This window comes from Rhinolophus ferrumequinum, chromosome 17 (assembly GCF_004115265.2).
Source record: "Rhinolophus ferrumequinum isolate MPI-CBG mRhiFer1 chromosome 17, mRhiFer1_v1.p, whole genome shotgun sequence".
Classification (NCBI taxonomy): Eukaryota; Metazoa; Chordata; class Mammalia; order Chiroptera; family Rhinolophidae; genus Rhinolophus; species Rhinolophus ferrumequinum.
In genome coordinates this window covers 65,935,044-65,951,230 of record NC_046300.1, presented here as the reverse complement: position 1 = coordinate 65,951,230, position 16,187 = coordinate 65,935,044, and the positions used below count along the sequence as shown (strand labels likewise).

The window sequence follows — 16,187 nt, the reverse complement described above, 5'->3', positions numbered from 1 at the left end:
CAGGTGTTCCTGAATAACAGCCATGCACAGAGTACTTCGCTAAATTGTCAGCAGTAAAGCAGTTCTGCCATTGTTGGGTGGGTAACGTGTATCCTAGCGGCCGTTGCACACATACAGGACAACCTTTGAGTGTAGGAGCAGGAAGACGGGTCATGGGAGCGGCTCCTCTTGATCAGAGTACCATGATGTGATCTATCAGAAACTCGGGCTCCTGGCAGTGAGCTAGGTGGAAAGGCAGTCTCGGAGTTGTTAAATCCTCGAACTGGCTGATACTTCAACTAACCGATCGCCAAAACAAGGAAGGCTGGGGAAGGAAGGGGTGAAGGCATTGTCCAAGGAACTCAAGGGCAATGAAAGCGGACTTGTAACGTACCTTCTTAAAAAATTGTGTGAGTTGGTCATCTGATTTCAGAGCCTTTGGGGTAATTTAATTGAAAAAGTAGAACACCAGATGGAATTCTGTAAGTGGGCAAAACGCACCCACGGGAGTTTTAGGAAGAGTTGGACATAATTAAGAAAAAGATAGGATTTGTTTGAGATGCCGCCTGCTCTTTGTTGCCTAACCCACAAGACCATGGTTTTACATGGATGCTTGGCGTGGTGGCTAAGACATAAAGAAGCACACGAAAAGTGAGTGGTGAGATCTCAGGTTGCCCTGAGCACACAAGTTTTGAAAAGGGGAAAGGGTATGAGAGAAATGCCTCTTTAAAATATAAGGTTTGCCTTTGTTCCCCAAAAAGGGCACAAGTACACATATCAGAACAATCCTGAAGGATATCTTATTTTGTGTTCTCACTTGTGCTCCTTCACGTATGCTTGAATTCTGAAATTTTCCTTTTCAAACTTGAAGATCTCCCTAGGTAAAGATTTGCTTCACTTTTTATGGACTCTTATGTAAAAATGCAAATAAATAGGCATGTTTTCCTAATGACATCTATTGTTGAAATTTCACAGCAGATTTTCATTTGTAAACTATTGAAATAACAAAAGATCTATAAAATAATTTTAACACAAAATTTTTTTTTCCATAAAAATATACAGTCTTGAAGAAGAAGGTACTAAAAACTTGTTTGGTGCCAAACTTACTCATGAAGGAAACCAGGCCTTCTGTTTATATATATAGCACTTCTGGTCAAATAGGGCTTTTGTTGTTGTTGTTGTTGTTGTTGTTGTTGTTGTTGTTGGTTCAGTAAGAAGAGGTCTTACGGGAGGTCTCAAACCGGTGGCCTCATTGGACGCTTAGACACCAAAAGCTGTAAGCCATGTGCCTGTCGTCTTATGTTTCCACTGTAGTGTGAAGGCTGTGAAATGCTTGCTTAAGATCTGTTAGTTGGGAAACAGGTGATTTTGGAGAACCCAGACTCTCAGCGCTGTATTGAAGAACTGACTTTCTATGGAAGTCGTGCCCATTCAAGTGTGTTGTATATGATGCTTAGAAGACGTCATTGAGCAATGTGAGTCTGGGAGGCACCTTTCTCACGGGTGAGCCCCGTTCCTACTGAAGTGAGGCTCCGCGCAGGACAGGCAGTGCTCCAAAGGCAGTGGGCCCTTCTTGCCGATTCCCCTGCCCTTTCCTCCTCCCTGAAGGACAAACCAGTAGTCCTCTTCTTGCCAGAATGAGAATGCTGAGGCTAAACTAAGGAGGGTATTGGGGCTCGGAGGAGTTATCTAGCTAAACTCTAGTCTGGGGTGACCTGGGTTTTTCGTCCCTAGTACCTACCCTGTGCCGGAGTCACAGCACCAGCCCCACCTCCCCACGCGCACGCGCACCCACACCACACCGGGGCTCTTCCCTGGCGGAGGAACTTGTTTGCGGTTACCCGCACAAGAAGAGTGCGCGGAGAGTCCCGATGGGTCTGGGTTAAAAATCCCAGCTCAGCCACTGAAGTGTTGTAATCCTTAGATAAGTTTCTTAATCGTTCTGCTTCTTGGTTTTCTTAATCTGTACAATGGAGGCAACAGTCCTCCTAGAGGAGGTTGTGCGAAATCTAGCTTCATGTTGTGCCTGCCACATGTCGGCTGTGCGATGGCTCTGCCTCTCCTACTTCGGGTGCATGTTGTGATGTCTGATCCGGAGAGGCTGGCACGGCTAGGAGTGCAGTGTGTGGAGCTCTACACTGCTGCTGCAGGTGGGACGTTCCCGTGCTTCCTCGTGCAGTCAGGTATTGGCCCAGAAATAAGAAGGGGACAGGTGGCAAGAGCTGCCAGAACACTTCTGATAGGGTGGCACCTTTAGTGCAAGCACTAAAGGTTTTGTGGAAGATCTCACAACGGTGGACCTTGCAGTTTTGTTCACCTTCACCTTCCCTTTCCGAAACGTTTGTGGTGCATTGTGAACCATAAGAGCTGGTAGGCACTGTTCAGAAACACTGTGTGCCTTTTAAAAATTAATTAGGTACATTTCCCTACCTTGCCAAGTTCCCTGACCCTGGGGGAACTCACTTTAAAAAGCAGCTGTAATAATTACAGGAAAAAATGCTCATCTGTTGTTCAGGGTTTTATTGCGGAGAAGGACTGAACAATGACTGAAGACTTAGGTTGTTACTTAGAACGTACAGAGGGTGCCCAAAAAATGTATACACATTTTTTTTAAAAGATATTGGGGAAGGGGAACAGGACTTTATTGGGGAACAGTGTGTACTTCCAGGACTTTTTTCCAAGTCAAGTTGTTGTCCTTTCAGTCTTAGTTGTGGAGGGCGCAGCTCAGCTCCAGGTCCAGTAGCCAGTTGTTAGTTGCAGGGGGCGGAGCCCACCATCCCTTGGGGAACTCCAGGAATTGAACTGGCAACCTTGTGGTTGAGAGGATGCGCTCCAACCAACTGAGCCATCCGGGAGGCAGCTCAGCTCAAGGTGCCGTGTTCAATCTTTGTTGCAGGGGGCGCTGCCCACCATCCCTTGCGGGACTCGAGGAATCGAACTGGCAACCTTGTGGTTGAGAGCCCACTGGCCCATGTGGGAATCGAACCGGCAGCCTTCGGAGTTAGGAGCACGGAGGTCCAACCTCCTGAGCCACTGGGCCGGCCCCTGTATACATATTTTAAGAAAGGAAAAAACTTAAAATTACGCTGATGGGAACTACTTTGAGCACCTCTTGTAATTGCAGAAGTCAAATGTGACTTGTCTTCATCTTTTGTTACCGGTATATATTATTACAATTTTAATAGTGTTTTTCCTTTCTCAAAATGTGTATACATTGTTTGGCACCCTCTGTATATGACATTTAGAACAAGACTTTTGGAACCACACCGGTGGTCTTAGTACACACCTCATTTCTTGGTAACAGACTCCACACAGCCTTTGGTTCTTTTCATTCACGAAATTTTGCTTCTGTTGGCCATTAGAGGAAAAGGACAGTTCTTTCACCATTCTAGTCAAAAATTCGTTTTCTTGGGAGCAACTGAGCATACGCACACATGTTGTATGTTAGGAGTTATAACTGATTTTACCTTTTGTGCTGTAGATAATGGATTGTGATGCTTGTGCTAAAGGAGAATCCTGAGAGTGTATTAGCGGAAATGTTAGAGAACGGTTGCCAGTGGCAAAAACACGAAGGTGGGTCACCTCACCTGGTGTCCACGGTATCTCGGCAAATTGGCCTTGTTAGGGAATATCTATTCTGGACGAGCATGCCGGCTGGGTAGGTAAGGACGTCTGTAAGGCACCGCACACTCGTGCCTTCAGGGCAGCTGGTGAGATGCCAGTAGCTTCTCTCTGTTCATCGCCAATTCCCTCTTCTGCTGTCAGTGCCTGCTGCTCCCCACACTAGGCGCCACCTCTAATGTCTGTCCACGGCTTTCTCTTCTCGGCTTCTCACCGCCACACGCTGCTCACAGCCCCCTTTACCTAACATCCCTCTCCTGTCTCAGAAGAAAGTGCCCCATTCCTTCGATTGTCCTCTTTCTGTCCTTTTTACCTCAGCACCACAGTTCTCAGACGGGTTTCTGTTTCCTGCCTCCATAGGCTCCCTCTGACCGCCTTTAGTGCCTTATCTTTGCCGTCCTGATCCCCTGTGGCCTGTTCTTCTAAAGTCCGCAGTGACCTGATCACCAAAGCTTTGACCCCTTTTCTCAATCCTCATCCTGCTTTGTCTTTCTCTGCAATGTTCATTCATTCGTTATTCATCCAGTAAATAGTTTTATTGATACCTGGTACTGTGCTGAATGTCATGGTGACAAAAATGATGAAAGTGTGGTTTGCCATCAAGGGGTGTATAGTTGCTTGGCAGTTTCAGTGCGAGGTGGTCAGTACCATCACCGAATGTCGTGGGGTGTCCTGGAGTGAGATGGGCGCCTTTTACCTCGCGTTGGGTGAGCCTGGTGAGGACCCTGCCGGTTCTGGGCAGCACCTGGCGTTCCCTTTAACTCTCTGTTGAAGACACTTTTCTTGCACTGGTGTCCAGTGTCCTCTTGTTCTGGCTTTGGACTTCCTGGAATAAAGCCGTATGCTGGCTTAGTGGAAATTCCCCTTCAGGGTATAGTTTTTCATAAAGTTTTAATGGTTTATTCATTGTATTAACTCTGGCTGAATTATTTCATTTTGACACCTGAGTCTTGGTTAGTGTATGGCAGTTTGTTTTAACTCTGATGTAAACTGCTTGGTAATCCCTGCAGACAGTTGGTCCCTTTGTATACCTAGCAAGGGCCTGGAAAATGTTTCTCAGTGGTGATTATCTTGGTGGGTATTAACACAGTGGACTGCCTTTGTCAGAACCTGTGAAAAGAGAAAGCTACTTTTCACATGGGTTCTGGGGGGCTCGGGTCCAGCCTTAGAGCTAGCACATTCCTCTCCTTCTCTAGGGCTTCTTCCCATCTGTGTGTGAATCCCTTGCTCAGTGAGGAGTGAGACCTTTGTGGTCCAGGCTGAGGTGTACCTGACTGGCTTCTGTGGTGGCCTCCACGGGACCAGGGCCTGGGGTGCTGGCGGTGAGAGGAAACTTGCTCTGAGAGTGTGCCTTTGTTGGTATGTTTTCTGGCAGTGCCGCTCTACCACCGCCCCAGTACTGGAACACTCAGAACAAACCCAGTGTCCTCCGATCAAGTCCTGAAGCCAGCCTCTGCCCCCTCCTTGCTTGGGTTCCTTCTTAGCCACATCACACCTGCTCCCAGGAGGGAGGTGCTCAGTAGCCCAGTACCCGTGCTTAGCTTAGGGCTCAGCATATCAGGTAGCCAGCACCTCTCTTTGTGTGTGTGTTGGTTTTCTTGCAAAAAAATGGCAGTTGTTTAAGAAAGAAGCTTTGTTTTTCCTAGGTTTGTTTCTGGTTTTTGTTTTTTTCCCAGTCCTCGACTACTGGCTCTCCCATGGATGGACCAGACCTTGTCTGCCCAGCTACTTTTATCTGGCCAGCTCCCCCATCCTGGGGAACAGAGAGGAAGCTGTAGGATGGAAAGGGGACCCTTACGTTGTTGTGGCAGCCAGTTGTCTCACCTCTTGAGTACATCCATTTGGATATTTGTTTCCCTGCCTCGGATTTGGAGAGTTTATTATGTTGTAAATGTCGATCTAGATGGGAATGTCTTTGAAAATTGATATTGTATAGAAACAATGCATAGGCTTTCCTTTCTTCCTTCCATTTGGGTTTGAATGGTCATGCATTGGGAAAAGTGTTTGGCACCAGTTAGAATTTGTAAACAATAGTGTTAACAGCTAGTGTCAGTTGGAGATTGGCGGCGACATAATGGGCGATAGCACAATGAATGTTTCACTTGTCTAAGGGTTTATAGTGACTTTCAGTCTTCACCCCCTTGGGAGCTGGTGTGAAGCAGTTACCTGTCACTGCTCGTATGTGTAGTCTGTGCCCATCAGCGCTGCGGGGGAGCAGACCACGTCGGCATAGATTGAAGAGGGAATGTCACACTTCTAATTTTATTCTCTTTTCAAGGGATTACCAGTGTCCATTTAATAAAATGAGATTAACCTCTGCAGCAGGAGCATTTGAACGCTGTCAGTTTAATCCTGACAGCTCCAAAGAAGTAGTGTTCTCTTAGAAAGTGTCCTTTTTTATTGGCTGAAAGGCATTTTTACTGTTTGTGTGAGCATATGTCATTAAAGGTACGAAAGTAAATTTGAAAGAGGAAAGTTTTTATGGATTTATCCGTGCTACACAGAAATAGTGATATAGAAACAACACTGTGTAATTGAGTTTTGAGATGCCAGTTACCAGTAATAAAATACCTCAGAAATTATGAGACCAGAATACAAACAATTAAAGAAGTATTTACAAGGTAAATAATGATGTGTCTTTCCTTGAATGTTTTAGAAAACCTCGGATCAATTCTCAGCTGGTGGCACAACAAGTGGCACAGCAGTATGCCACTCCCCCACCCCCGAAAAAGGAGAAGAAGGAGAAAGTTGAAAAGCAAGACAAAGAGAAACCTGAGAAAGATAAGGAAATTAGTCCTGGTGTTACCAAGAAAAATACCAATAAGAAAACAAAGTAAGTTCCGGGGTTACTCAGCACGGTATATTATTTGCGGATGAATCAAAGATATCTTTTAAATGCCTCTCTTGGTATCCCCCGTTTTAGACCAAAGTCCGATATTCTGAAAGACCCTCCGAGCGAAGCAAACAGTATACAGTCTGCAAATGCTACGACAAAGACCAGTGAAACAAATCACACCTCAAGGTATTTGAAACTAGAATGAAATTCTAAATGCTGCTCTGATTTACATAATCATAATTGAGAGCCAGGGTGGTTTTGTGCCTGTGGTTTGCAGGCTTAGAGGGGGTGGGACTGGAACCTTTTTAAATATATGTAAGCGGTTCCAGCTCTGTGGCCAGAACAGCAGACAGATGAATGGACGGTCGTTTTGCCTTGGCCCAAAGCTTTACTAACTGCCGGTGGTTTCTGTTGCTGCTAAGGTCGGTCAGCAGATGTAGTGGTACACTTTGGGGTGTGTGTGGTGGCAGCTAGGGTACATTGCCATCGTGCCGTGAAAGATGAGGTGTGTGTTGATGATATCTGCCAGAAGTCGGTTTTAATCCAAAGCTTATTTAATTGGCTGTTCCCCCATGGTGTTGCTTTCAGGCCCCGGCTGAAAAACGTGGACAGGAGCACCGCACAGCAGTTGGCAGTAACTGTGGGCAACGTCACCGTCATTATCACAGACTTTAAGGAAAAGACTCGCTCCTCCTCCACGTCCTCATCCACAGTGACCTCCAGTGCAGGGTCAGAACAGCAGAACCAGAGCAGCTCGGGCTCCGAGAGCACAGACAAGGGCTCTTCCCGGTCCTCCACGCCCAAGGGTGACATGTCAGCCGCAAATGACGAGTCCTTCTGAACTTGCACATGGAATTGTGAGAACTATGAATCAGGGTATGAAATTCACATCCTCCACCTGCCCGTGCTGCCGGCCCCCTGGAGAGTCTTCTGTGGACATCGACCTCTTGGCGATGCTGCCGGGATCCTTTCCGCTTGGCCTGGGCATCTGGCCACCAAGGAATTTCACACCCTGACAATTACTCTTGACACTTTTATGTATTCCATTGTTTTATATGATTTTCCTAACAATCATTTATAATTGGATGTGCTCCTGAATCTACTTTTTATAAAAAAAAAAAAAAAATCTGCTGTGCACAATTTTTCATGTACATTACAACTGGTTTTTTGTTTTTGTTTTGTTGAGGGGTGGGCTGGGAGGGGGAGGGAACATTTATTTATTGTGTTCACAAACTCCATTCTTTCAGCATATCCTTTTAAGTTTAGTTCTTTCTTCCAGTTATACTATGTGCTATCAGTTTTGATATAACTATATATAAATATAAAATTATATATAAAGGGTTATTTGAAACCAATCCATGGCAACGCTGGTGCTTGATACACTGTGAAGTGAATACAACATTGAACAGTTACAGATCTGGGGCAGTCCTTCTACGAAAGACCTTAAATTAAAATCAGTCGTACATGAAGTATGTTCCAACCCACCCGAAAGCTTGACTCTCTCATCTGTCTAAAGAGTACTGGATGATATAAAAATATATGTTTTTAAACAATGTGATCTCACACTTGAAGACTGCCCCAGATAGCCTGCATTTGCAATGGAATAACTGACAAATCACAAGTGGTTTAGTTGGGAGGGCTTTTGTCGTTCAAAAGTAACTAAACCAGCTCCAGAATGCCAAGTATTCGTGTAAATTACGGTTACATGTTAACGTTGCTGTTCTTACATAAGCACTTGTGAAAATACGGTATCTGTAACTTGAATTCCATCCATTTTCCAGACCTCTACTCACGTCTGAGGTAAATCTGTAACTTGTCTATCTTAGTTTTAGGATTAAAACTGTCTAAACTGTATTTTTGATCCATACAAGAAGCAAATCCCTGTTTCCACTTTGCATGTGACATTGCAGTGGTGGTTTTTGTAATTGAAATTTGTTTGCCTCATGTCCCTTATTTCCCTTTCCCTACCAATTCAGTTGTGAGGATTGTTTTTCTTTCTTAAAATGTACTCTTGTTTGTTTTACTGAACAAAGGTTATCAACCACACATTCAGTCCGGACATGGAGCTTTTCAACGTTTAGAGACATTTCTCAATTCCCTGCTTGTGGGAAGGAACTCAAGTGGTGAATGTTTTAAGTGGTAGCAGCCAGAGTTGCAGGGAAAGCTCATACTTCCTGGGCACCTGTGATCTTTTCTTCCTCAACATAAAGATAGCTTGAGTAGACTCTCTTTTAAAGTGTCTTTTCACTCATCATTTTACTGTCCTGCAAAAACAAAACAAAAAAGACCACTAATAATGACTCCACCCTCCTCATTTTTAAAATGTCTCATTTTGCTTTACTTTGTTTGGATTTAGGGTCTCTCTTCTCTTTGACTCGTACCGTTCATGTCCACAGAGTTCACAGACTTCAGAATCATTTCCAGCACGGGAACTTGGGGTCCCCTTCCCTCTGTTTGATCATACCTTAGGGGCTCATGGGAGGGCCAGCTGATTTGTAAGGAAGCACCACATTTTGGTGTGTAAATCCTGGTTTGCTTAAAAATAGAATGAATTTCTGTCTGTGGAGGCAACGAGTAAAAAAAAAATTAACAGCTTGATTTGAGTAGCCAACAGGAAAGGTTCCTTTCACATTTACATTAAAACTATTCTGTAGTCAATAATGTACCATAATTTAAATTCTGTTCTCAAAGGTAAAGATTATAAAGCAGTGCCATTTGTTGCTGTGGTCCTACTCAGATGCATGGACAATGTTCCCCTCTTTTTAAAAACAATGCTTGTATCTGGGGTGCAAGCTATGCTTATCTTTTTAAATACATTTTTAAAGTATTTATTAATGAACCAAAGGAAATCAGATGCTTTCTGTAAGCATCAGCATATATAATACATAGTGATTTGACTATGAATTTTAAGTCCACATTTTAATATCAGTGGGATATTGCAAAGACATTCCTTCTAAAGTTTTAATATTCCTTTTATTAAGGGTCTCAGGGAGGGTAAATTAGTCAGCCATATTTATTTTCCAGAGATATAAAGGAATTGCTAAGTTTTTTAATTAACTTTTTAAAGAAATTTAAATGCCACCAAACTCATGTGGGTTGCACTGCTTTTTGAACCAATAAGTAAGTGTTGGTATGCACTTTGTTCAGAAACACTGTGTACTTTTCCAAAATTTGTTTCATGTAAAGTGATTGGACCCCTAGATTAGTGGAAAAAGCTGATTAACCAGCTACTCATAGGCTGCTAATTAATTCATTGCCAATGTCTTGGTTTTTTGGTTTTGCCTCCGTGATAAATTAAAGAATAAATTAATGGGGAGGGGTGAAGGAAGGGAGGGTTGCTTTAGGACAGGTGGGATGAAATTGCCATTTTGATAGGAACTGCAGCTAACAGAGGAACTTTTCTTGGCAATCAGATGTTACTGGGCCGGTCCTTTAGGTGTCATTGTGTATTCTGTGGAGGTAGTGAGGTGGTAGGTACTTTAGACTTAATTTCTGAAATTGATGAGATCCCTCAGGCATATATTCTGGAAATGGAATTCCTGTAACTTACTGCATTTGAGGTTTGTCCTACAATTAGTAGGCAGCATATATAAAAACACTAGATTAGAAAGATACATTAAAAGAGGGCCAGAAATACTTGGTATTCAGTGGCACAGTAAGCAGGTTATAAAAGAAAAAAAAAAAAAAGCACAGTGTTAGCTTGCAAGTTTCCATTTGTTTTAACACCACATGATCTTTCACACACTTGTGCGCGCGCACACGCAGCTTACCTGACATGCTCTGCTTGAGTCATGCAGTTAAAAAAGAAAGGTGAAGACATCTTGACACCCACAAAATATTTTAATAAAAACCTTTCAGTTTCAATCTGGATATTTCAAAACATTGGCAGAAGCTTCTGTGAGTTTCGTCCCACTGAGATGTTCACCTGCCTTATCAAGACCATTCTCAGTCTACTTTTTTAAGCTACCATATCTTAAATTATTGAAAATTTATTAATTGCTGAATATATAATAACCTTTGCTTGTATGTAACCGAAAATGGTTTAAGAGCCAACATTTAGAGTATGACAATGGAGCTGAACAGTTTTTAATGCGCAAGCAGTTCTGTTCTTGTGTATGACTTGTAACCTTAATTTACTGTGTAAAGATGGTTACATTATTTCCTTAGCTTTGTTTGTTGGAGACAAATAGAGAATGCTTGTTAAGTATGTCAAAACATAATCTTACCTTGTGAATTTTTGTTAATGTATTATACGAGCTATATTTTTCATTTGCCCAGAAAGACAGCTTGTATAACGCTTTTGGAAGTTTCTGCTCTGTAACGTCCTTAGAGCTGACAGTCTTAGGTTTCTTTTTTTCTTCATGCTAAAGTGTCGGTTGGTGGTTTTGTGAACTGGTCAGAAATTCACAGGTCTTAAATGTTTGGGGGAAATTTATATTGGACACTGCTCTTTGTCTAGCAAATAAAAGATGTTAATATATTCCTGTTACTGGCATGTGCACGACTATGTTATTAGAAGCCACTTTATCATTTTCCTGCTTAAATAGAAATGTCTATTTATGAATTCTGCTTGTAGTTTTTTCACAAATAAAATAGTAAAATTTACATTGAAATCTTTATTTTTGTGCGTGTAGATTTTAGCTCTTAGAAAAGTAATTTTTGTACTTAGATTTTTAATTTGTGGAATATTCCCAATGTGAATAGGAGACTAACAACTTAAATTATTTATCAGAAACTGAAGTTGGTTTACCTGCCTCAGTACTCGGCTGCAGCAGGAAATACAGGTGAACGAAAGAGTGACCGAATTTTGGAAGAAAGTGAACTAATGTCTCTAAGCGCATCCTTTGAAGAAGATGGCAGTGATCTGAAGAAGGGAACGGAGGTAATGGCTAACTGCTTAATTCAGTCTGACTGAAAACCCTTGGAAGACACCTGTTTCTGGCCAACTGGAAATAAACGAAAGGCAGTGTCAAACCTAGAAGCCACAGGAGCAAAGGTGGCTTATTGCCCCTGGGAAACTGCTGCTAAGGCCACTGATGCCTCCAAAGAGTATGGAAACCATTTAAGAAACTTCCAGGTCCATCCCCAGTTACTCTTTTTTGTCCTGGGTCAGCCCCTGAACTAACACTGAAGGAAGGGAATATAAACAGTGCAGGACCCTAGTTTGAAAATGGGTTTGTCTTGGTAAAAGAAAACTTGGCAAACTCCATTTTCCTTTGTCCTTATTTCCTGGGACTGAATCCCAAGCCAGGTCTGGCCCCTCGGAAGTCTTGCGGAGATGCAGCGAAGGCTGAAGGGCAGGGATCCCAGGGGCCAGTGTGGATATAGGTAAGGGATAGGCTGTAACCCCACCACCAGACTGCTTTGTACCTGAGGAGTTCTCTGTGAGGGTCGCTGCTGTGGGTGGCACTGGTGTCACCCTTCTGGGGAGTAGGGAAGCGGCTTCCCAGGCATGCAGCAAGAGATTGGCCCCTACAGTGAAAGTGCAAGGATGTCTTAGGAAGGGTGTGGGTTCTTAGCAGTTGTGAGGATGAGAAGGGAGGCAAGAGGCGAAGCTCAGACCCCCTGTTGAGGGACACTGTGATGGGCTGTGACCATCATGGTAAGGAACTCCTGAATTGACCTTGGTCACAGGTAGGCTGATGTCTTAAGCTGGCAGGTGCCCACACTTGTGCGTTCATAGGCCTGTGACATGGGAAGCAGCCAGCCTCCACCTGGGGCAGCGAAGATGAAGGGTGTCAGGCCTGTGGTCTGTCTTGTTGCTGACCTCCCGGCAGTTCTGAAGAGCCACTCTGAAACCTTAAAATCATAAAAGTGAAAGGTTCCCAGCCATCCTTGTGTCAGGATTAAAAACTCTAGATGAAGGACTTGCTAATCACCAAAAGGAGCTTCCCTTAATGGCATTTGTCAGGAAGCACAATGGAGATGGACCACTGAAGACTGCAGGGAAGGCTCTGACTTGCCTAGAAAAGATTGTAGGTCACATCTGGAAAGATGGGGTGAACGTGGATCCCCAGGTGTCACATTCTGCATGGTAAGCGTGTGTGCTCTGCAGGCAGCCACGAGGCTCACTGCAGCGTGTGCCTGCCACACACCCAGCGAACGTGGTGAGTGCCGAGGAGGGCACAAACTGAACGGTCCACTCCTGCAGGCGCTTTGCACTTAGACCTGGCAAACAAGGACTCAATGGCAGTGCTTTCCGCTGAATTCAGGTTCAGACTCAGCTCAGCTCTGTGAATCACAGCCCCACGCCCTGTGAAGTAAAACTGCCATTCCTGCCCTGGACAAACGCCCCCAAAGCAACTGAGGAAGCTTACAAGGCCAGTCTTAATCCTCGTCAGTTGTGGGCACTCCCTGGAACCATAGGAACTCCAAGAGGAAGACGAGCAGGAGTAGGGAAAGAAGAGACGTCGGTATCCAGTGCCCAGCTCTCCCAGAAGCTCAGCTCCCTGTTCAGAAGTCAACCAGACCCACGGGCCTGCCAGCCACGGAGGCCAGACGGGCCTGCCCCAGGTGGCACATGGGTTTGGCGAACCCTAGGGACTAAGATAACAGGACGCAGCACCAAAGGGTTTGATGCCTGTAAACAACAGGATATACTTTTAGAGTCAACGGGGTGAGATTGCCACCTCCTCCTGACTAAGTGACCTTAGGCAAGTCACTACCTTAGGTTCTTTTTCCTCATCTCAGGAACATCCTCCACTGCCCTATTCTCTGCTCCAAGGGGCCCTGGCAGTGTCCAGTGCTTGCTTGTTTTTTGCCATGTTTTTAATAATGGGCAGCAAAATACTCTTCTGAACATTCATTCTGATGTATCACATCACTGATGTCAACACCGAGAATGAATGAAAAGGGTTTGTTTTGTCTTGTAATTGTTTTATTTTTAAATTCTTGAATGAATGAATGAATGAATGAATGAATTTATATTCTTGACCCAGAGGAAGGAGCAGTTGCCACATGTAAATAAAATCCGGTGATATTTTTGACAGCTGCTTGGTGTTTTTGTGTCTACAAACAGTGTTACAAGGAATATGACCTTTTTTTAATGTTCACTATCCTGTTATTAAAAAATAACATCACACAATAGGAGCTTCATAAGTGTTAGTTGCTGGGTTACATCAGTCCGAGTGAACTGGGGATGGAGACACGTGTGAGTGGATGGTAGTAGGAGCCACGGTTCACCCTAGAATCTTCTCTTATGCTTTCAGCCCTGCAACAGCTCATCATTTCATTCTGACTGGAAGCCAGTTACACTCAACATGGACGGGCATCATCAGCAAGATTTACCTCAGTAGCAAGAATGGCACATTTTACAGGTCCTGTTTTGTGTGCCTTCGGTGTACTATCTCATTTAACCCTCACAATAACACTCCTGAATGCAGCTGGGGCACGGGTGCAGACCAGCCAGCAGCCACACCATCCCCAAGGCCTGTGTTTCAAGGCCTGTGAGCCGCTAGCCCCTGGGTGTCCTCTGTGGCCTCTCAGGGAACGTGGAGCAGTGTACTCTGCCGGCAGCGCTCTCGAATCCACTCTCACCTGAGTGAGTCACTCTCGACCCCCAGGACACCAGGAGCCTTTTCCTGAACAGCAGGTGAAAGGCTGGCAGCCTCTTGACTTGACGTTCACTTCAGTGCCTTCTAAAACCCCCACCGCCCAAGACCCAGACTTCGGAAGATTTTGTGTAATAAAGAGTCGCTGCAGGAAGGAGATGTGGGAGGCCGGGCTCCCAGAGCTGAGGTGACAGTGCCTGAGCTGGGTGATCCCTCCTCAGTGCCTGCTGGGGACACTGGCATTTCCCAGAAGGGGAGGCTTGCCACAGTGCCCAGCATGTAGGAGCGTTAAATACACAAAGTAAGTACTAGGAGCATCGAGAGTGGGGAAATACAACTTCAACATATATTTTAGAAATAAAAGGCAAAACTTCAAATTTCACATTCTCAATGTATGTATTTCCTTCAATGGGAGCTTCAGTTGAAAAGTTTGAGATAGCTTCTACTTTCCTTTCTCCCACCCACATGGAGCCCAGTTTGGGGAGATATGGAGGGGAGTTTAGATAGCTATTTGGCAAGGCGTGGGTTCCAAGGCCCTCCTGTGTGTGTTTCCTAGTCTCTGACAGTTGGCAAAAGCAGCCAGCAGCCATCTCTCACACAAGCTCCTGAAAGCTCTAAAGAGCATGGGAATCACCCATATCAGAGCCGGTCCTTAACCTACCTCTGTTTTTCATTTGTCTCTCCCCCCACATAAAGCCAACCCTCCACAAGAAGACCAGCCTCGACTCTGCTGCTGCTTGATGTTAAAATGACATAGTTCGAAGGCACTCACCCATTCCATGACTTCTCCCCATACTGACAACTGTTTTCACCTTCCCTTCATCCTCAGAGGACATGTTCTTCCATTATAGGGCCTCCAATCCTGCTGGGAGCTTGCACCCCAAGGGGAGGAGGCCCTTAGGGAGGAGCCGAGATGGCAGCCAGCCTCCTGCTGCTGCGTTGAAAGTCTTAACTTTTCATTTCCTGAGTTTTGTATGCCTAGGCTGGGCTGCTTTTCTCCTCATTTGTCAGTTGTCACCATATTTTCCTTCTCTCCTGCCCACCTTCAGTCTTTGCCCACAAGGAGACCACCCTGGGAATGAGAGTCTGACCTGACCTCCCACCAAACACATGCACAGACACAACAGCCTTTACATCTTGACAACCCTGGACAGCCAGACTGGAAACCAGGTCTGTGTGATCAGATGTGGCCATGTTTGAATATAAAAACAGTAACATGGTAGACCCTTGTTTCCCTCCCAATTTCTGTTCTTTCCTCATTCGTTAGTAACGGACCCCAGTTGTTAGCAGGGCAGGCTGCCCTCTGGGATAAGAAAACATTCCCCAGACTCCCGTGTAGCCAGGTATGGCCATGTGACTACATTCCAGCCAATGGGAAGCAAGCTGAAGTGTCTGTCATGTGTCACTTCTAAGAAATGTCCTCAGATGAGGGGAGTGAGACAAGCGTCACATTACTTTACCTGATTCCTCAAGCTTCCAGCCTGGAACTTGACCATGATGTCTGGTATCTATCAGTCGTCTTGGACTGTGAGCTGACCTTAAGGATGGAAGCTACATACTAAGGATAACAAGAGCTGAAAGATAGAAGCCTGGGTCTTTGATGACTCCATGGAGCTGCCATGCCAGGTCTGACTGCCGAGCCCCTGACCTCTTAGAGTTGAGACAGAAACCTCTTTTTTATTTAAACCACTTTGTATTAGGGCTCTTCAGAGAAAATGAACCAACAGAAGACATTTTTTTATCTCCCCCTCTCTCTCTCTCTACCCGCTCCCCTCTCAGAGAGAGAGGTTATAGAAATTGGCTCACGTGGTTATAGAGGCTGAGAAGCCCACAATCTGCTGTCTTCAAGCTGGAGACTCAGGAAATCCAGTGGTTTATTCAGCCCGAGTCTGAAGGCCTGAGAACCGGGGGCCGATGACGTAAATCTCAGTCTGAGCCCATAATCCCAAGAACCAGGAATGCCGATGTCTGAGGGTAGGAGAAGATCTCTAGCTCAGCAGAGAGAGATGGAATTCACGTTTTTTTCACCTTTTTGTTTTATTCAGGCCCTCAACATATTGGCTGATGTCTGCCCACATTGGTGAGGGTGGATCTCTTCACTCAGTCTACTGATTCAAACGCTAATCTCTTCCAGAAAAACCCTCACAGACACACCCAGAAATAATATTTAACCAGCTTTCTGGGCATCCCTTAGCCCAGTC

General features: G+C 44.9%; 1 protein-coding gene across 1 annotated transcript in view; it reads left to right on the top strand.

The window, feature by feature from the left end:
* Window positions 1–11,053, top strand: part of RYBP (RING1 and YY1 binding protein) — a 77,617-nt gene extending 66,564 nt beyond the window's left edge. Inside the window, exons 3-5 of the mRNA XM_033132847.1 lie at window positions 6,257–6,433; window positions 6,524–6,622; window positions 7,025–11,053. Of these exons, the coding sequence (XP_032988738.1) occupies window positions 6,257–6,433; window positions 6,524–6,622; window positions 7,025–7,277 (529 nt within the window). The 3' untranslated portion in view covers window positions 7,278–11,053. The remainder of the gene's footprint in view (window positions 1–6,256; window positions 6,434–6,523; window positions 6,623–7,024) is intronic.
* Window positions 11,054–16,187: the final 5,134 nt, after the last annotated feature.